This window comes from Carcharhinus amblyrhynchos, unplaced genomic scaffold (assembly GCF_965287045.1).
Source record: "Carcharhinus amblyrhynchos unplaced genomic scaffold, sCarAmb.v2.hapA scaffold_38, whole genome shotgun sequence".
NCBI classification, from domain to species: Eukaryota; Metazoa; Chordata; class Chondrichthyes; order Carcharhiniformes; family Carcharhinidae; genus Carcharhinus; species Carcharhinus amblyrhynchos.
The window spans coordinates 6814875-6835665 of NW_027649779.1; the positions used below are offsets into that span (position 1 = coordinate 6814875).

Here is a 20791-nt window from a genome sequence, read left to right on the forward strand (position 1 = left end):
TCAGATATTTTCAGGACTCAGATCGAAGTCTTGTTGAACCAATGCGCCCAGCTCAGATCCACCCTGTCTTAGAGACAGAGTAGAGCACATTTGTTCTAGGATTCTCCAAAATGTATTCACCGTCTTTCCTCCCTGAGGAAAAATCAGACAATTTCAACATTTGCGGCAAACATTCTCAATATTTAGATCTCGGTGTTTGTGTTTCTCTCATTGTCCATGCCTTTACCTTTTCATTGTCAGCTTTAAGCTGCTGCATCACACCCACTGAACAGAAGTGAGGGTCACACATAATCATCGAGAAATAATCCCCCATCAGATTGAGGGAGAGTGAAATTGTTAACATACCGGATTCCTACTCACCCAACAAAGACAGGGAAGGATCAATAGCTAATTCATATACCACAACTTCCTCAATGAAAAGAGGAAGGATGTCATTATTTAGTCTACTGCATCTCCACCCCCTCAGTGGTTAGAACCATCAGGGACATTGCATCACAGGGTAGAGAGAGGGAAAATATGAGCTCACTCTCCTCCCTATCCCTAAGTAGTGTGTTTGGAAGGGAACAGCTCTATAAGATGGAGTCAGTTGCAAACAGTACAAATTAGCTTCCTTTTTTTAGCTACAGATTTTGAAGTTTCATTATCATTATCAAAGTATCACTGAAGTATATAATACACATAAACTAATGTGTGCATATATATCTATGCAAAATATTTCAAAAATGTCTCAGCACTCTTGTTCCTGTTAATCATGTGCTGACATTGATTTCCAGAAATACAAATTTAAACACATAATTGAATCCTCCCCGGTTTTCACTGTTCTGTTACTGAGGTTTCTGAGGTGCATCAATTAATTATTTCATTCACTCTCCTGATATCACCGTGCCACTCACATAAAAGAAACTTAAACAGCAGATTCTGAACATGTGCCCCATTGTTCGGATTGTTTGGATCATATTCAGTTAACAATTGCCGGTTAAACCTGAAGCAACAGTTAAAAAAAATACACAGTGACAATACTACACAAAACTGTCACAATTAGAAATACAGGTGTCGTCGTACACACACACACGCGCGCGCGCACACACACACACACACGCACACACACACGAACATATAGACTCACACTTGTACAAACAGGCATTTCAACATCAACATACACACACAATCAAATATGTACAAAAGCACACACATATACACATAAAACACACAAGGGTGCTAAATTGGGGGAAGGCTAGATACAGCCGGATTAGGCAGGAGCTTAGGGATGTAGACTGGGATAGGCTGCTGGAAGGCAAGACCACGTGAGGCATGTGGGAGTCTTTCAAGGGAAAACTGCAAAGGGTGCAGGAAAGGCATGTGCCGGTTAGGAGGAAGGATGGGAAAGGCAGGATTAGGGAACCGTGGATTACTAGAGATATAGAAGACCTGGTTAGGAAGAAACGAGAGGCGTATGTCAGGTCTAAGCAGCTGGGAACGGAAAGAGCGTTGGAGGAATACAGAGAGAGTAGGAGGGATCTCAAACGGGGAGTTAGGAGAGCAAAGAGGGAGCATCAGATGGCTTTGGCAGGTAGGGTTAAGGAGAATCCAAAGGCGTTTTACTCCTATCTTAAGAACAAAAGGGTGGCTAGGGGTAAAATCGGTCCTCTCAGGGACAGACGTGGGGAATTGTGCTTCGAGGCAGAGGGAATGGGGGAAATCCTGAATGAATACTTTGCGTCGGTATTCACGAAGGAGAGGGGCTTGATGTCTAGTACGGTCATTGAAGGAGCGGTAGACCAATTGAAAGATCTATCGATTACGAGGGAAGAAGTGTTAGGGCTTTTAGATGACATGAAAACTGATAAATCTCCGGGGCCCGATTGCATTTATCCTAGGCTACTTAGAGAAGCGAGGGATGAGATTGCTGGGCCTCTGACGCGAATCTTTGTCTCTTCTTTGGACACCAGTGAGGTCCCAGAGGACTGGAGGATAGCGAACGTGGTACTGTTATTTAAAAAGGGTAGGAGGGATAGCCCGGGTAACTATAGGCCGGTGAGCTTAACGTCAGTGGTAGGTAAGTTGATGGAGAGGATTCTTAGGGATAGGATGTATGCGCACTGAGAGCGTTGCGATCTGATTAAGGATACGCAGCATGGCTTTGTCAAAGGGAATTCTTGCCTTACAAATCTGGTAGAATTCTTTGAGGAGGTGACAAAAACGGTCGATGAAGGACGAGCCGTTGATGTCGTCTATATGGATTTCAGTAAGCTGTTTGACAAAGTCCCTCATGGTAGGTTGGTACAGAAGATTAAAGCTCATGGGATATGTGGTCAGATATCTAGATGGGTAGAGAACTGGCTTCCAAAGAGGAGTCAGAGAGTAGTTGTGGAGGGGTCTTTTTCTAGCTGGAGGTCTGTCACTAGTGGGGTGCCACAGGGCTCAGTACTGGGACCTCTTCTCTTTGTAGTGCATATAAATGATTTGGAAGAGGGAGTAGGTGGCGTGATCAGCAAAATTCCTGATGACACCAAGATGGCTGGATTGGCGGGCAGTGAGGAGCAGTGTCTGGCAATACAGCGGGATATTGATAGGCTGGTTGATTGGGCAGATACGTGGCAAATGGAGTTTAATCCATAAATGTGAGGTGATGCATTTTGGCCGGAATAATGTAGGGGGGAGTTATATGGTAAAGGGTAAGCCCGTAAGGAGTATAGAATCGCAGCGAGACCTGGGGGTGCAAGTGCACAAGTCTTTGAAGGTGGCAGTGCAAGTGGAGAGTGTGGTGAAGAAAGCCTATGGTATGTTAGCCTTTATAGGAAGGGGTATAGAATATAAGAGCTGGAGTCTAATGTTGCAGTTGTACAGAATGTTGGTTAGGCCGCATTTGGAGTACTGCGTCCAGTTCTGGTCGCCTTACTACCGGAAGGACGTGGAGACTCTGGAGACAGTGCAGAGGAGGTTTACCAGGATGCTGCCTGGTATGGAAGGACTGGGGTATGAGGAAAGATTGAAGAAACTGGGGCTCTTTTCCCTTGAAAGACACCGACTCAGGGGGGATCTAATAGAGGTATACAAGATTATGAAGGGTATAGATAGAGTTAACAGAGGTAAGCTATTTCCTATGATAGAGACACGTAGGACAAGGGGCCATGGACTTAAGGTGAGGGGGGAGAGGTACAACACAGATATTAGAGGGGGGTTTTTCACACAGAGGGTAGTGGGTGTATGGAATGCTCTGCCAAGTAAGGTGGTGGAGGCAAACACGCTTGAGTCATTTAAGAGAAACTTAGATAGGCACATGACTGGGTTGGGGATGGGTGGATATAGGAGCTTGTTTTAAATAAGGGTCATTAGCATTGGGACGTCCCTGGTAATGTCAATGGGTATGGTATGATAATAATGTTTTTCTGTTTTCATTCACAGGTTTTAAGTCGGTCCACCTCGTGTCCAACAAGGGGCATACACGCGATGGGTCGTACTGGGGCTGCTCTTGGTTGTTCAGGACTGGCCTAGTGCTTCATGTCGTAGTGTGTGCCTAAACTGGACAAGATACTGGGCAAGACGACAGCTCAGTGACTATCACTGATTGCTGTGCAGACGCATGGATTTGGGCCAATGTCTGTGGGAGTTTGCGCATTCTCCCCGTGCTTGCGTGGGTTTTCTCCGGGTGCTCCGGTTTCCTCCCACACCCCAAAGATGTGCTGTTAGGCTGATTGGCAGGAATAAATTGTCCCTAAATCAGTTTCCCTCAATCTGGATGGCCATAAAACATTAAACAAGGGTCGTGGGGGGAGAGGGGGACTGGTGGTGTTGAGATGGCGGCGCGGGCTCGTTTGGCCGAAGGGCCTGTTTCCCGGGCTGATTTTGTTCTTTGTTCTTTGTTTCTACATACACTTGCATGAGTCGGTACACAGACCCGAACACACACACATACATGCATAGACACAAATCAGACAAATACACGTGCATGCAGACCCACATAAATGCACAAACACATACATACACTCAAATAAGTATATATATTAGCAGACATTCACTCTGACAGGAATATAGATATAGAGACACACAATGTTATACACATTAACAGGTATATATGGAAATGCAAATAAACAAATAAGCAGTCTGCATATAGATGAACTGACAGCAAAACATTTGCACGCAAACATGTAGACATAAACATTAGCATGCTCATACAGAACAGAATACCATAGCACACATTACTACATATCGAAACACAAACATATATCAAGATATCGTTGTGAAGAACTATCAACACGTATACACATACATACATGTTAAAAGGTACACACACAGACACATGGGGAAACAAACGCAAACAGAAAAGGAAACAAACATTACTAGAATGACAGAAGTTAAGACATAGTAATAGATAGAAACGCATGTGCATCCATTAAGGGTGGCATTAATACATATACATAAATTTAACTCAATAATAGAGCCATACATACACAATGACAGGAGAATAACACGTACACACAGATGCAGACGCACAACTGCACAAGTCAACAAACGGAGGCAAATAAACGCGTATATTAAGACTCTTGTACATATATTAACTCAGAGCCAAAGATTAATGCAGAACACGAGATGCTCATGCACATGCACATAAATACAAAATCTTACATTCATATGGTAGGTAAATGACGAAAGTAAAATTTAAATATGAATTTTGATGGACTTATCTACCGACAACTCGTCCAATGTGCATTGCAGCGAAAACACGTTGAGAAACTGAATTAAGCTAGTGATCTTCTAACCATTACCACCACAAATAAGAAAAGATCAGAAATTACATCCCAGTTCTTAAACAGCAGCATCCACAGTTTACAGATGAGTCACCATCTGTGGAAACAATCATTGATCAGTGAACGTTCCTCAATAATATTCATATATTCTCATAATATTCTTCAGTAAGGGACTCTGACAAACAGTTCGAAAATTAACTGATTCTCAAGAAACCACCTTCAGTGCTTTCTGATGTGGACTGTCCAAGGAATGTACATAAAGATCAAGTGTGAAAATAGTTACAGAGGTCAGTTACTGAGTGTCCTGAACTTAAAAGTCGATATACATTGAAAATTATAAGAGAAAATGAATTAACAGTTTATGAAGGAGAACGCGAAAAGAAAAATAACAATAAGATTCCCTGGATAAATAAAGTAATCTAATTTCATTTCCTGGTCTCCGCCCCCAGACCCCACCGACCGCATCTGGATTGAAGGCCATGAGGATGATAACAGCAACATCTGGACAACCGCTTCCACATTCATCGTCCTGTTCTTCCTGAGCATGTCCTACAGCACTGTGGTCACTCTGGTGAAGGTGAGATGATTCAATTCACTCACATTTCAAACTGGCAGAATGGATTTGAAAAATCTCTCAATGTTTCACTGATTAAAAACTCTAACATTAATGTCCCGCATCAGAAACATCTGCTTCAATATTGTATCTTTCTCTTACAGATCAAATGACGGGTTGAACTTTGGACGCTGAAGATTTCCCTCAGCTGATTATCAAGATCTCTGTACGGCTCAACTACAATATCAGCTCTCGGTGACTGTATCAGTAAAATTCTCCCAGCTTATCATTCTGAATCTGTAACTGAGGCTACCTTAGATTTTATTTCAGTTTTCAGTAAATTGTATGAGGCATTTTTGTTATAATGTAATTATAGTTAATAGTTTCCCCATAGTTCAAATTTCATGTATAAATAAGAAACTTGTTTTATTTCTTATTCGCATTTGTTAATTCCTCTTCCGATTAATGTCCTGTTTTCTATTTTTGGTGTATGTAACAGATGTCCAAATATTGACGGATTCCCTGTGCATGTGTTCTATTTTCAATGTAATGTTCGATCGTTATGTTCACTTTTTTAACTTAAAAAAAATCGTTTTAAAATATTCTCTGAATTTTTAAAATAAACATTGAATAAAAATTTAACCATCTCTGGCTTGGCTTTATTCCGTTCTCTAAAACCCATCAACTCCGTTCCATTTCCCTATTATAGGGTTTCCCCCACCCCCTCTCCCACTTTCCTAGACAGGCATGTCCCCCCAGTCATGTATGGGATGTGGTTGAACTCAAGGCCCTTCCCTGAAAGAGTCACTGCGCCACCCAGTGATCGACCCGTGTAAAAACACCTTCATCTCTGCCTTCTTGTGATAAAATCCAGAGACAGAATGAGTGAACATTGAGGAGACATCGGTGATTTCATTCATAAACTGGTCTGTCACTGAAGAGTTTCAGATAATTCTAAACAGCAAAGGCTCTGCTTCATCAGAGGGCGATGCAGGACAGTGCTAGGCAGGAAATTGCTCCCGTTGCACTGCTCCTTAAAAGCACTATCGGCATCGCTGCAGCGTGGTTTAACAGAATTAATCTCTCTGTACATTGTCCGATGAAACAATTTCAAGGCAGGCATACCACAAGCTAGATAGAGAACACATACAGAGCAGTGGTGCAAACCATGAGGTGAAACAAAGAGACTGAAGTGTATTTCACATAAGCACATTATCGATGACAAATTTCCAAATTGTGACTAGTATTATGGGATAATTTGAAGTGACCAATATTGTCTTTAACTACAGAGAATATAAAAGTCACGAGGCAGATACCTCTGTATAAGGACGGAACATTTTTTTAAAACAAAAACTCAACAAACAGCTGCTGGGAGTTGACCAGAAGGGTTAAGTATCTCTGGAATATAGCGGCAGAACCGTTCCAATGAATCTAACGTGTACAATGAATAACAGATCAATTACAGATTTTCTTATCGATCATTCCCGCCTCGTTTCAAAATCAATTACGTTCTGTAAACATACAACAATCATAATTCCTGACAAGTCACTCAGCCAATCGTACTTTACAACACAACATAATAATATCTCCTTCATCCATTTAAATCGGAGGCTGACTCATCTGTAATCGGTATCTGGGAGAATTAGAAAGATGAAACAGTCGTTCAGTCACAGAGTTTTACAGCATGGAAGCAGGCTATTCGGCCCAACATATCTGTGCCGCCCCTTTTAAACTAGTAAAATGCTCCCTAGTGCTCGCGTTTGGCCCATATCCCTCAGTAGCCATCTTACTCATATAACTGTCTAAGCGATTTTAAAAGACAATATTGTATCCACCTGTACTACTAGCTCTGGCAGCTTGTTTCAGGCACTCACAACTCTTTGTGTGAAAAATAAAGTCCCTCTGGACTCTTTTACGTCTTTCCTTTCTCACGTTAAATCTATGCCCACTAGAGATGAAACACGTAAAATTCCCACAAACACATTTGCTGTGTCGTTTTATTTCGGGATCAGAGCGATTATTTGCTAATTCTGAACAGAGATATCATCATGTTTCTTTTTCCTCTTCACATAACTGATGAATAAATAATATTGATTTGCATGGTTATCTCTATTTCTGTGCCGTGTTGGTGGGGAAATATTTGTTGTGTTTTTGTCAGTCAACAATCTAATTTGGAATTTCTGTTTCTGTAGTTATTTACATAAATACCTCACTGTTTACAATGAAATGTTAATGACAGCAAAACCAGATAAACGTCACTGATTGACCCGTTTCAACTCAAAACAGGGATTAATTTTAAGAACATTAACAGTGGGTTCAACATGAATAGGAATGTTAATCTAATTGAGGATTTAATCTGTTTAAACTAGACAAATAAAAAAAAACAGACTGATGACTCAGACATTGCTGTCACAAATCGTGATCACACTCATAAGAGGGAAAAAAAATCCAGTGTGGTTCTCACTAAGAGATACAATTAGCTTTGCTGCCTCAACGTGACAAGGAAGCAGGATCGATTCCAACCTAGAAAGATAGAAACATAGAACAGCACAGCACAGGCCCTTCGGCCTTCAATGTTGTGCCGAGTTATGTCCAAACCCAAGATCAAGCTATCTTACTCCCTATCATTCTGGTGTGCTCCATGTGCCTACCCAATAACTCTTGAAAGTTCCTGAAGTGTCCGGGGGGTGGGGGAGGTGGGGGAGGTGGAGGGGGGTGTGGGTGAGGGGGGTATTGTCCTGTAACTGAAGATCAGTCTGGATGGTTTGGTATCCAAGGAGGCGGTGGGATTTTTTTTTAACCTGCTTTTACTGCTTGGACCTCTCGTTCCACGAGGCCGTTGGATGGTGTGTAATATGGGCACTGTCCGAACGTGTCAAATTCTGTTCTACTTCATGCAATGCACAAATTCCTGGCTGATGAAGGGTGGTCCATTTTCAGAAACCAACACCTGCGGGATCCCAAGTGTCAAGAAAGAGACGTGAACTTTCTCCACTCTTGTCCTTGTGTTTGATTAACTCACCCTGTGAACGGCCATCTATTTTGAATCAGCATCTATCATTATCAGGAACATGAACAGTCCGGCACTGTCCATATGCAGCCACGTCAACGGCCGTTCCAGCCATTCCCAAGTGTGAAGAGTAGTGACTGGTGTCAGTTCTGCCCTTGTTGATATTGCCAACACTGACCCACAACCAAATGCCTGTATCCATACCTGGCCACCAGACATGACAACTTGGTGGGTCTTCAGTGTGCCACTCCTGGGTGGCCATGATGAAGTTCAGCCAGGATGGGACGGTGAATCTGGCTCAGGATGACACTCTCAAACGGCATAGGCATGTGCAATCTTCCTCCATCAGATGTTCACTGCCACTCCACCATGGGTGCAATTCAGGCTGTAATGACCTTTTGGTTTCCCCCATCAGCACTCACTGCTTCAGTTTATTCAGGACAGGATAATCTTATGTCCACAGTCAAAGATTATTGGCTGTCATTGAGTGAGTTTTGAAAAAAAGTTCCTGATTACTGGCTCTTCCATTGTGGGTACAACAAGTTTCTGCTAATTGTAGCCAACTTAAGACCTTAGTGACTCAGCCTTCTGGAGGGTGCTCCGATTGATGATGGTAGGTGAACAGTAATAAAGCTTAAAGCTGCATATGGGCTGATGTTTGGACTGCACTGCTATGCAGGTCCTTCTGGAATTTATTTGCCCAAACTGTCACCGTAGATGAGGTGTCACAGTGTTAGCACTGTTGCCTCATATCTCCAGAGACCTGGGTTCAATTCTTGGCTCGGGTCACTGTCTGTGCGGAGTTTGCAAATTCTCCCGGTATCTGTGTGAATTTCCTCCGAGTGCTCCAGTTTCCTCCCACAGTCTGAAAGTCGTGCTGATTAGGTGCATTGGTCATTCTAAATTTCTGTGTGTCTCATTTCGTGTGTCTCTCTGTGTCTCTGTCTCTCTCGATGTTTCTCTCTGTCCCTTTGCCTCTCCCCCAGTCTCCCTCTCTCTATACTCTTCGATGGCCTCTCCAGCCCCCTCTCAGTCTCGGTCTCCTTCTCCCACTCTGTCTCTGTCCCCCGTCTACTTCTTTGTCTGATTGTTACCCCCCCCCCCCAACTCTGTCTTTTACCCTTGCTGTGTCCATTGTACTCTTTCAGTCTCACTCTCTGTCTCTGTATCTCTGTTTCTCTCCATCTGTGGTTATTTCCCTCTGCTTCACTTTTTGTCTCCCGTTTCAACTTCGTCTCCCTCTCCCTTTCTTATTACAAACTCCAATCTGTCTTCCTCTGTCTCCCTTTCTCATTCCCTGTATATCACCCTCGCCTTTTTCCTCCACCCTCGATCCCTGTCTCTCTCGCTCTGCGAGACTCTCTCTCTCTGTCTGTTCTTTCTCTCCGTCTCCCTGTTTCTTTCCCAGTAGCTGTTAGAAACTCTTTCAAACTCCAGTGCTCTCCATGTTTTTGTACCTTTCCCACTCTCTGTCAATCTCTGTCTCTCTATCACTCTAACTATTGTTTACACTGCCCTCTCTCTATCTGTCACTCTTTCGGTCTTGTGAGGCTGTTTGGTGATTTACAGTTTGAATGTCCAGTAGGAATAGTCAGAGGCCTTGTGGTTGTAGTTTCATCTCGGGGTGTATTGAGTTGAAGAATTGCAGTAAGAGGATATTTCAGTAGATTTTTTAGCTGCTGCCTGAAGTGAGTCTGCGTCACAGCATAAATGACAGTATTTGTGCAGCAACTTGTGAGTTGCAGAATGAAGCCCAATTCCATAACAAAAAGGTCTAACCATACCAACTGATAGCCGAAATCAGACATTCTAATCCATATCGAATAAACCATTAATGTCGCCCATAAGACAATGAAATTTGCTGAGATAACAAACAATAAAATGATGGACTTCCTGCGACTCTCCATCTCTGGGTCTCTGGGATTCTTCCCACTGCTGTGAGCCCAGAGCCTCCTGCGTGCTCTGCTGCTCACTAAAATATGTCTGACGGTGAGAGCATTGAGCAGCAAAATCAGGATGAATGGGACACACGGGGTTAGTATGTTATGGAGGAACTCGATTGTTGTCCAGACCAGAGATTCCACAACATCTATTGAGTAATCACAAAACCAGGGGAGATTCACCAGCTGATATGTATTTAATAACATAAAATACCAGAAAATGTTCTTTAAAAAGCTCAGCGCCGTCACTGTTCCCAGAACCACAGCCGCGGATTTCTCACTACAATATTTACTTTTCAGCTTGGGGCAGCAAATGGCCACAAATCGGTCAAAGGTGAAAGTGACGGTGAACCAGACAGAACAGTCAGTGGCTGCATAAAGCAGGACGGCGTGGATGTTACACACGGGGAGGGAGCGCAGGAAATAAAACTGTTCCTGATAAACAATGGGAATGTGTCTCAATATCAGGTCGAGGATAACGACCAGCAGATCCCCCACTGACATGGCCACCAGGTAACGAATGACACATTTGGACAGACCACAGTTTCTGCTCGTCAACGTCACAATTGTGATTATGTTCACTGTCAGGAAATAATGAGTAAAATTAGATAATATTCAGTGAAAGAAATTACCATTAAGACTATGAAAGGGCAGAATTTTTTTTTAAAAAAGTACTCACACAGAATTTTATTTTTAAATTCAGCATATCTTTTGGAGTGTGAGATGAAAGTGGGGCATCTGGAGGAAACCCACACAGATATGTGGGGAGAAGGTCCAAACTCCAGATAGTTAGTGACCCTAGCCTGGAATAGAACCCAAGTCCCTGATGCTGTGAGTCAGCAGGGCTAACCAGTTTGTCACTGTCCTGCTCCATGGTAGCCACAAAATGATATACATTTGGGTGAGAGTTCTCCAGGGAGTCCTCAACATTGACCCTCACTCAGCTGCAGGTTAATAGTCCCTCCACCTTGTGGCAGATTCAGAGGGTGAGTAGGCTGAGGGAGTAAATCCTGACAGAAAATCCCGGAGTGGAGTCCTGTAGGTGGTAACCTGCTGTCTGTCAGACATCTCACAGACAACCCCTGCAGCAGAGCTGGTACCAATCAGTGCTGGTTACACCCTTTCCCCTGGGCAATCCTAACAGTTAACAGGGGGAGATCCTGATGCCTCGAGAGCTCAGAATCACTAATATATTTACCCGGGACTGTATCCTGGAGTGGAGACCACAGCATTGTGTCCGCTGTTCACACAACATTGGAAGAAACAGTAATCTTACACTCGAATGGCACAGAACACAACTACTAGGGTTTGTTACTAAAGCTTCAGGGTTCAGTATATAGCTAAGGTCCATAGTGCCCAGTGTATTTGCTGCTGCCCTGCTATGTCCTACTGGACCTCTGGAGATCAGTGAGTCCTCTTTCATTACGAAAGTTGCTGATCTATGCACCATGTAAGAAAAAGTCAAACCAAGGCCACTACCAAAGGGAAAAAAAGAAGCAGCCTGTCTTAATGACTATTGTCCAGTGAAATTTATATTCAAATTATGTGATGCATCAGGAGGTTAGCTATGGCATGAATCAATTCCATTGTCCCAAATTGCCTGGATCCACTACAGTTCACCTATCCCTGCGACAGGTCCACAGACACCGTCTTCCTGTCTTACAGTCAACATTGTAACACTGACTCCTGTTTATCGACTACAGTTCAGCCTTTAACACCATTACTCCAACAAAACTCATGTACAAAGTCTATGGTCTGTGGCTAGGCTCCTGCCTCTGCAATTTGAACCTGACAGACAGTAATGAATAAGGTCAGTCAAAACAGCTCCTCCACAATCATCCTCAACAGCGATGCCCCATAAAACTGTGTCCTCAGCCCCTTACTACACTCCTTATATGCCAATGGCCGTGTGACCAAATTCCCATCCAACTTGATTTCGAAGTTTGCTGATGATACCGCTGCAGTGGGTCAGATCTCAAACAAAAACAACGATGACACCAAGAAAAGGGAAGAGACAGAATCTAGTGAACTGGTGGCACCACAATAATTTCTTCCTCAATATCAACAAAGCAAAGGAGATAGTCATCGACTTCAGGAAGCAGAGTGGAGTACATGTTCCTGTCTACAACAATGGGATGAAGTTGAAATGGTCCAGAGAATCAAGTGTTTAGGGGTGGGGATCATCAACAACCAGTCCTGTTCCCTCCATGACGATGCCATAGTTAAGAAAGCCCACCAATGCCTCTACTTTCTCAGAGGCCTAAGGAATTTGATATGTCAGCTACGATTCTCACAAACTTTACAGATTCACCATAGAAAACATTCTTTCTGGTTGGATCACAGCTTGGAATGTCTCATGCTCTGTCCAAGACTGCAGGCAACTTCAAATCCTCATGAATAAATCCCAGTCCATCACTCAAACCAACCTCAAACACATTGACACTGTTTACACTTACTGCTGCTCCACAAAAGCAGCCAGTCTAATTCAGGAAACAACGCACCACCTTGTTCTGTCGGGAAAAAAAAATAAATTCTACTGAGGACATGTACCAACCAACTCATAGATTCATAGAAACAATATATTGCAGAAATCGGACAGGTGTCCCTGGTACTGTGGGGCAGCAGTGCTCATCACTGTGCCTCCGTAATGGACAGGCTGGCCAGGCGGGCAAATGGAATTGAAACCTGAAAAATGTAAGGTGATGCATGTTGGGAGGGCTAACAAAGCAATGAAATGTACAATAAACAGTCGAGAGTGAGGAAGTGCAGAGGATCAGAACGAACTTGTGATGGATATATGTGGATCCCTGAAGGCAACAATGCATTTTGTGAGGACTAACAGGGCAAGGAATTGAACAATGAACAGAAGAGTGTGAGAAAGTGCAGAGGACCAGAATGAATGTGGACTGTATAAATGGGCATCACTGAAGGCAGCAAGACAGGTAGTTGAGGTGGTTAAGACGACATGTAGGGTACTTATCTTTAGCAGCCACAGCGTATAATACGAGAGCTGGGAGGTTATGGTGGAAGTGTATAAAATGCTGGTTAGATCAGAGCAAGAGTGTTGTGTGTCGCTCTGGTCATCACACTGCAGGAAGGATGCAATTACACTGGCGACGGTGGAGAGGAGATTCACCAGGATGCTGCCTGGGCTGGAGAGTTTCAGCTATGAGGAGAAGCTGCTTCGGCTCATTTCTTCTTACCTTCGGGCAGAGACGGCTGGAGGGGGAGCAGGTGTAGTTGTTGGTGGTGGGGAGTGTTTTCAGTTCAGGGAAGGAGGGGGGTCCTGAGTGATTTGGACAAAATGATGTGGCACATAGATCGGGAGAGAAGTTTTTTCCCTTTAGCAGGGACATTTTTCTTTTATTTCCAGGTGCTCCTGATTCCTCCCACACTCTGAAATGTGTACTGCGTAGGTGGTATCTATGCGAAATTCCCCCTCTGTGGACCTGAACAGGCACTGGAGAGTGGCGACAAGGGGTCTTTACAGTAACTTCGTTGCAGTGTTGATATTCGCTGACTTGTGGCACTAATGAATAAACTTCAAACTTTTCAAAACATGAAAGATCTCTCTGTGAGATCTTGCTGTGCAGATATGACAAATGCAACGGATGCTGCAGCCTGGTGACTGCATGGGTTATTAGCAGTGTTTTTTTTTTGCAGAGGGTAAAAAGAGTTCTGTGGATGGATTGTGTGTGCTGGTGACTGGGTGGGCGATCAGCAGTGAACTGGTGTTTCATGTAGAGAGTTTAAGGATCCGGTCTCAATGTTTTCCTCACCAAAAAAATAGAGTTTGAGGCCATAGGTCTATGGAAAGTCACAGCACACAGACGATATCTTAGCCCATAGGCCCAGAGACATTTGTCAATTGCTGAAAGAATTAATAACTGGATACAGAGATTTAACAGAAACAACAAGAGCAGCAAACCGAGTACAGTAAATGACTAGAAAAAGAAACAGCCTGTCTAGAATGAGAAACTGCACACAGGGGGCGGGACTTTACAGTCTCACTCTTCCCAAAACTGTAAAATCCCGCCCGTGCTCAACAGACCTTCCTAGTCTCCCACCCCACGGCCCCTCCCCACCCCTTGCCTGCTCTGATTCTCATGGCAGTCGGGCCGGTTCAATTCCAGCCAGGGACTTACCTGGAACACCAACAATCGCTAGAAGGGGATAGTAAAAGTGTTGAATCGCGTGCAGTAGAAATTCAATCCGATCAGCTAATGCTATCCACGATTCATCTGCAGTAAACCAAGATATCCAATAGGATAAACTCCTGTCCTTGGTTGGAACGTTCCAATCCATTGTTCCCAGATTCTGATCCATTGTTGGAACATTCCAATCCATTGTTCCCATATTCAGATCCATTGTTGCAACATTCCAATCCATTGTTCACAGATTCTAATCCATTGTTGGAACATTCCCGTTCATTGTTCCCAGATTTTCATCCGTTATTGGAAGATTCTAATCCATTGTTCCCAGATTCTGATCTCTCCTCTCCCTCCCTCTCTCTCCACAGCCGCTGATCTCTGTTAGTGTCCGAGTTGTCGCTCCCGCTGATTCAATGGGACAACAGATTGAACGGAATCCCTTATTAATAGAAGAGGAGAAACCCCCCAGGCACACTAATCATATCCATGGAGACTCACATCAATTACAGCCATTAAACAAACAGCTTCACTTAACCCCCTTCAATCCAATAATTTTTATAACCAAAGTAGAACATTTACAGCCTAGATGAGGTGTTGAAGGTCAGGGAGGTATGAAAAGTTGGAAATACAAAGAACAAAGCAAACTACAGCGCAGGAAAAGACCCTTTGGCCCTGCAAGTCTGCACCGACCATGCTACCCGACTCAACTAAAGGGAAAAAAACGAACCCTTCTGGGAACCATACCCCTCCATTCCCATCCTATTCATGCATTCATCCAGACGCCTCTTAAAAGTCACTACCATATTCCTTCCACTACCACCCCCAGCAACGAGTTCCAGATGCCCACCACACTCTCTATAAAATATCTGACTACATATTATTTAAATCTTGCCCCTCACACCTTAAACTTATGAACCTGAGTAATTGGCTCTTCCAACCTGGGAAAAACTTCTATCTACTCGGTCCGTGCCTCTCATAATATTGGATAATTCTTTCAGGTCTCTCCTCAACCTCTATCGTTCCAGTGAGAACAAACCAGGTTTCTCCAAACTCTCCTCATATCTAAAACCTTCCATAACAGGCAATATCCTGGTACATCTTTTATGTACCCTCTCCAATGACTCCACAGTAGCGTGGCGACCAGAATTGAACATTATATTCCAAGTGCGGCCTAACTAAGCTTCTGTAAAACTGCAACATGACTTGCCAAGTTTTAAACTCAATCCTGTGGCTGAGGAAGACAAGCATGCCGTATGCTTTCTTGACTACCTTCTCCACCTCAGTGACCTATGTACCTGTATCTGCCTTGAGGGTTTTGCCGTTTACTGTATACTTTCTTTCTGTTTTAAAACTTCCAAAATGTATTACCTCACATTTATCCAGATTAAACTCCATCTGCCATCTCTCCACCCAAGTCTCCAACTGATTTATATCCTGCTGTATCCTCTATGGTCCTCATCACTTTCCACAAATCCACCAACCTTTGCATCATCTGCAAACTTACTAATAAAACCAGTTACATTTTCCTACAACTCATTTATATATATCCTACAAACAGCAATGGTCCCAGCACTGCTCCCTGAGGAACGCCACTTGTCAAAACCCTCCATTCAGAAACATACCTTTCCACTGTTAAACTCTGACTTCTTTGACCAGTTTTGTATCCACCTTGCCACATTGCCTCTGATCTCATGTGACTTCACCTTCTGCGCCAGTCTGCCATGAAAGACCTTGTCAAAGGCCTTACTGGAGTCCATGTCGACAACATTCACTGTCCCACGTATCATCACCAATCATCTTTGTTCACTTCCTCGTAAAACTCGAACAAGTTCGTCAGACACGACCTCCCCTTCAAAAAAAACATGTTGCCTCTCACTAGTACGTCCATTTATTTCCAGTGGGAATAAATCCTGCCTCGAAGAATCCTCTCCAATAATTTCCCTACCAGTGATGTAAGGCTCACCGGCCTGTAATTACCTGGATTATTCTTGCTACCCTTCTGAAACTAAGGAACAACATTGGCCATTCTCCAATCCTCTGGGACATCCCCTGTAGCCATAATGTGGAGATGCCAGCGTTGGACTGGGGTAAACACAATAAGAAGTCTCACAACACCAGATTAATGTCCAACACGTTTATTTATGAGTAAACCCACAACCTTTCGGAACACTGTTCTGTCGTCAGGTGAGTGGAAAATTCTACTCACCTGATGACGTGGTGGTGGTTGGTGGTTCGAGACCACCCGGGGACGGAATTTTATTATTTTCTCAACATCAGCATTCATAGGTAAACAGTTGCCTGTTGGCAATGGGTCCGTGGGTGCCAATAAAAAAAGTTGTCAATTGTTCTCGGCTGTACTGTTATCTACTGTTAGCAACATTATTTAATGACGATTGATTTCAAACATCTTACATATAACTATATATATGCTTCCATTATACTATTAAACTTTAAAAAAAATACAATCGAAACATGAACTTGTGGCTGAACATTTGTTCCAATTCCATATCCCTGTTTCCATTCATTCCTGGATAGATCATAAATCTGTCTAACCCAAACTGAAATGTGTTCAATAATGGAACATCAGAACCCTCTGGAGTAGAGAATTCCCAAGATTCACGCGCCTTTGAGTGAAGCAATTTCTCCACATCTCAGTCCTAAATCATCAGCGCCTTACCCTGAGATTGTGTCCCCGTGTTTCAGATTCCTGGATCAGGAGAAATAATGTTTCAGTTTTTTAGTGCTATTTATTCTTTCTCGTTAAAGCTGTTGAGATTTTCCAACATTTTCTGTTTTTGATTCAGATTCCAGCATCCGCAGATTTTGCTTTGATTCTGTCGAAAATGAGGGGATCCAAACTGCACACACTGTTCCAAATGTGGTCTCAGCAAAACCCTGAATTACTGGAGCAAGTCTTCAATCACTTCAAAACATAACTCCGTGCTCAAGGCTGGAAGGAGAGTGTGACAGTGGATAATTCTCACTGTGTACATTCCTGTCATCAGTAACTGGATCAGGAAGATAAGATATCTGTGTTTCTTTGTACTGTCATCTGTAAACTCCATCTCCTCTCAATGCCGTGTGTCATACATTCGCTTTCCCTGCTTTCCAGTTTGGTAAATGACTTGTGCCAGTTACCCTCCGTGATGAATTCCTGCCGTGTGTTACCTTCCAAGTTTCACAGGAGCCACAGTGATGAGGTTGGTGGGTTTTGGAAATTGAAAGTGTCACATGAGCAGTTTGCGGGACTATTTCACCTCACTGTCCATTTCCTGTTCCAGCTAACAGGAATCACTGCTTTCACTGGCTGAAACTGTCACTTGTGTGAGATATAAACATGGCAATGTGAAGGAGAAACTTGTATTTGGTGAATTTAAAAGTCTGAAATAAAATAAATAGAAATCGGTTCATTGGTAAGTTCATCTTTTTACAAGCTTGCGTCAGCTTCCCTGGTGGTCTAGTGGTTAGGATTCGGCGCTCTCACCGCCGCGGCCCGGGTTCGATTCCCGTTCAGGGAATGTGGATTTATTGTTGTACAACAATCCTGTATTACTTCCAGTTCTGTCGGAATCAGTATCAAGGCGATTTCCTCTTTTACGTCTGAATTGGAAATGTCACATGAAAAGAACGGAAAAAAAGGGAGAGCGATAGGCTACAAAGCGCAGATGATATAAAATGCTGATGTTAAAATTTGGCTGTTAATGGGGAAAAATTTATTCCTTCTACTCACACAAATATCTCGCAGATCTGGGTCCAAATCTTGTGCTCAATGACAAGAAAACACTTTCATTGAATTAAGCAGGAACTCTCCTCCCTCCAGTGAAGAAGAGGCAGTTTTCACTCAGAAGCAGTAACTGTGAGATTAAGCGGAGAGGGGGATAAGGACAGGTTAAAGCAGCGTGAATTGTCTCAAGCCAGGATAGTTACTAGAATTTTGCAAGCCCATGCCAAAAGGTGGGGGTTACAAATCGTGTTTCATGAACGCAAAATCCCAGTTGAAGCCGTTCTCTGTATTTGGAATTTGTCTATCAGATCTGTTCAGCGATCCTGTGTTGTGGTGTGTCTTGAAGGCCGCCTTGGAGAAAGCTTACCCGAAAATCGGTGGTTGAATGCCCTTGACTGCTTAAGTGTTCCCCGACAGGAATGGAATAGCCTTGTCGGCTGTGAAGCGGTGTCCATTCATCTGTTGTCGTAGCGTCTGCATGGTCTGGGTGATATACCATGATACGGAATATCCTTTCATGCAGTGGATGAGGTAGACCCCGGTGGCCCAGTTACATGTGTGTATATCGTCTACCTGGCGGATTCTGTCCTCACGTTTGATGATGACATCCATTTCGATGATCCAACACATCTTGCAGAGGTTACCGTGGCGGTGGTGTGTGGTGTCATTGTCGCTGTTCTCCTGCAGGCTGGGTAGTTTTCTGTGAACAATGGTCTGTTTGAGGTTGCTCTGTGTTTTGAAGGCAAAGTGGGGGGGGGGGGGGGGTGGAGATGGCTTTCGCGAGATATTTGTCTTCATCGATTACATGCTGAAGGTTCCCAAGAAGATGCCGTAGCTTCTCCACTCTGGGGACGTACTGGAGAAGGAAGGGACTCTAATGTTGTCCCCTGTATGTATTCTGAGGAGGTCGGTGAGTTTTTCTTTTTGCAATGGTGTGGCGAAAATCTCGATCGATGAGTCAAGAGCAATATCCCGTTCTTGCAAGGGTGTTTGTCAAAAAAAAACGAGACCACACACACGCCTGCGTGCAACTGCTCTCTGGCATGGTGGGATTCGAACCCACGCCTCGAGAAAGACTGAAGCTTAAATCCAGCGCCTTAGGCCGCTCGACCACACTACCACATAGGGAGATGTGATAATCCTGTCATTTCACTGCATTGATACTGAAACATGTTAAAATCAGTGGAGTTGGGATGGGCGATGAAGAAATCGTCACCGAATCAGATGTGCAGCAAACAAAAACCATCTCCAGTCAGAAACACAATGAGCTGCAGTGAAGAGCCGGCTCCATTTAAACTGTCCTTAACCTCGTCTGCTCCTCAGATGGGAGAATATGGCTTCCTGTTGAATTTGCTGCGAGTCTTTACTTGAGAAAGGACAGGACACAAGGCGAGACTGAGATTGGTGCCTGCTGCCGGGAAATAAGTGATATTCATTTTCACGGATTGGAGGAGAGCAATAAAGCTTCACTTCCTGACCTGCAATCAAAACAGCAGTGAAAGTGGATTTGAAACTGATGTTTTCTCACGGAGATTTGAACCTCACCCACTGCTCTGCTCAGCATTCATTCCTTTAGGTGACTGCAGAATTAATTCTTCGTTCAATGCAATCAAATCCTTCCAAATATTCCAGTTTGTTTTTTCCTGTTTCACTTTCAGATTCCGTCATTAATGCTCATCAGCGATAACTTGCTAAACTCCAGCCAGAAATTGAACAAGACTGAAACCAATTGTTGACATCCTTGATTTCTGGATGTTTGCATCTCCTCAAGTCTCTGTCCGTCTTTGTGTCTCTCTGTGTGTGTTGCTCTGTGCATCAATGTGATTTTGTTCCCAGAAGGAGTGAGCACATTTTTACATCACAGACTGTGTTCACTTTTTCATTCACCTCACTGGCAAATGGTACAGAAAATAACAACATGTTTGAAAGCAGAGAGAAAGATTGGCTGATTCTGGTTTCTATTTTGATTGGCTTTTACTTATTGATTTGGTATCTGTATGTCACAGAGGATGATTGGCATTTTCACTGATCAACACTTAAACAGACAGTGGATTCACTCGGTGTGGTGGTGGGTTGCAGTTCTATATCTGCAATCACAGCAACAACTTCTATCAGTTACTGTGAACACAGTGTTTCTAATAGTTTGGAAATATACCAAAGCATAACCTAATAGCTCTTCTATTATTTGAAATGAATATTCATAGATCTATTTGTATATCAACTTACTGAATAACAGTGAGACCAGCAAAGCTTGAATCATGTTTCTTTGTTGCAGAAGGACACACAGTGTGTCTATGTTGGGAATATAAGTAGAAGCAGGAATAGAGGAAAACTGTGCGGCTCATGGTGCGATCAAGCCTCCAGCCTTTCAAATAACAGCTAAATTTCCTGAATAATTTTACTACAGGAATATAGCAGTAGTTTAAATTCAGGACATTCGTTGCCTGGATTTAATTCAATTCCCTGTCTAGATGTTGTGCAAATTGTTATAACTCGAAGATGTTACTTTTTTAAATAACATTATATTGGATTCTGAAACTTAACTCTGTTTTTCTCGTCATGTTTGCTGCCAGACCTGCTCATAGACTCATGGAGGTTAACAGCACGGAAACAGGCCCTTCGGCCCAACTTGTCCATGCCATCCTTTTTTAAACCCCTAAAGTCA

General features: G+C 43.3%; 1 protein-coding gene and 1 non-coding gene across 2 annotated transcripts; one reads left to right on the forward strand and one right to left on the reverse strand.

Moving 5' to 3' along the window:
• Window positions 1–9840: 9840 nt before the first annotated feature.
• Window positions 9841–14619, reverse strand: LOC145362433 (putative G-protein coupled receptor 139). Its single transcript, XM_080218463.1, has 2 exons — window positions 14397–14619; window positions 9841–10832 (listed from the first exon to the last, which is right to left on the reverse strand). The coding sequence occupies exons 1-2, from the start codon at window positions 14617–14619 to the stop codon at window positions 9841–9843; spliced, it is 1215 nt and encodes a 404-aa protein (XP_080074589.1).
• A 3229-nt stretch (window positions 14620–17848) lies between these two features.
• On the forward strand, window positions 17849–17920 carry trnae-cuc (transfer RNA glutamic acid (anticodon CUC)). Its single transcript has one exon. It is a non-coding gene; the product is annotated as a tRNA-Glu (tRNA).
• Window positions 17921–20791: the final 2871 nt, after the last annotated feature.

Excerpts from the sequence above, each read along its gene's own strand:
- LOC145362433 (XM_080218463.1), bottom strand. The coding sequence starts at position 14,619 with ATGGATCTGAATATGGGAACAATGGATTGGAATGTTCCAACAATGGAT. Across the intron at positions 10,833-14,396 it reads AGCGATTGTTGGTGTTCCAG|TGAACATAATCACAATTGTG; the intron begins GTAAGTCCCTGG and ends ATTTCCTGACAG.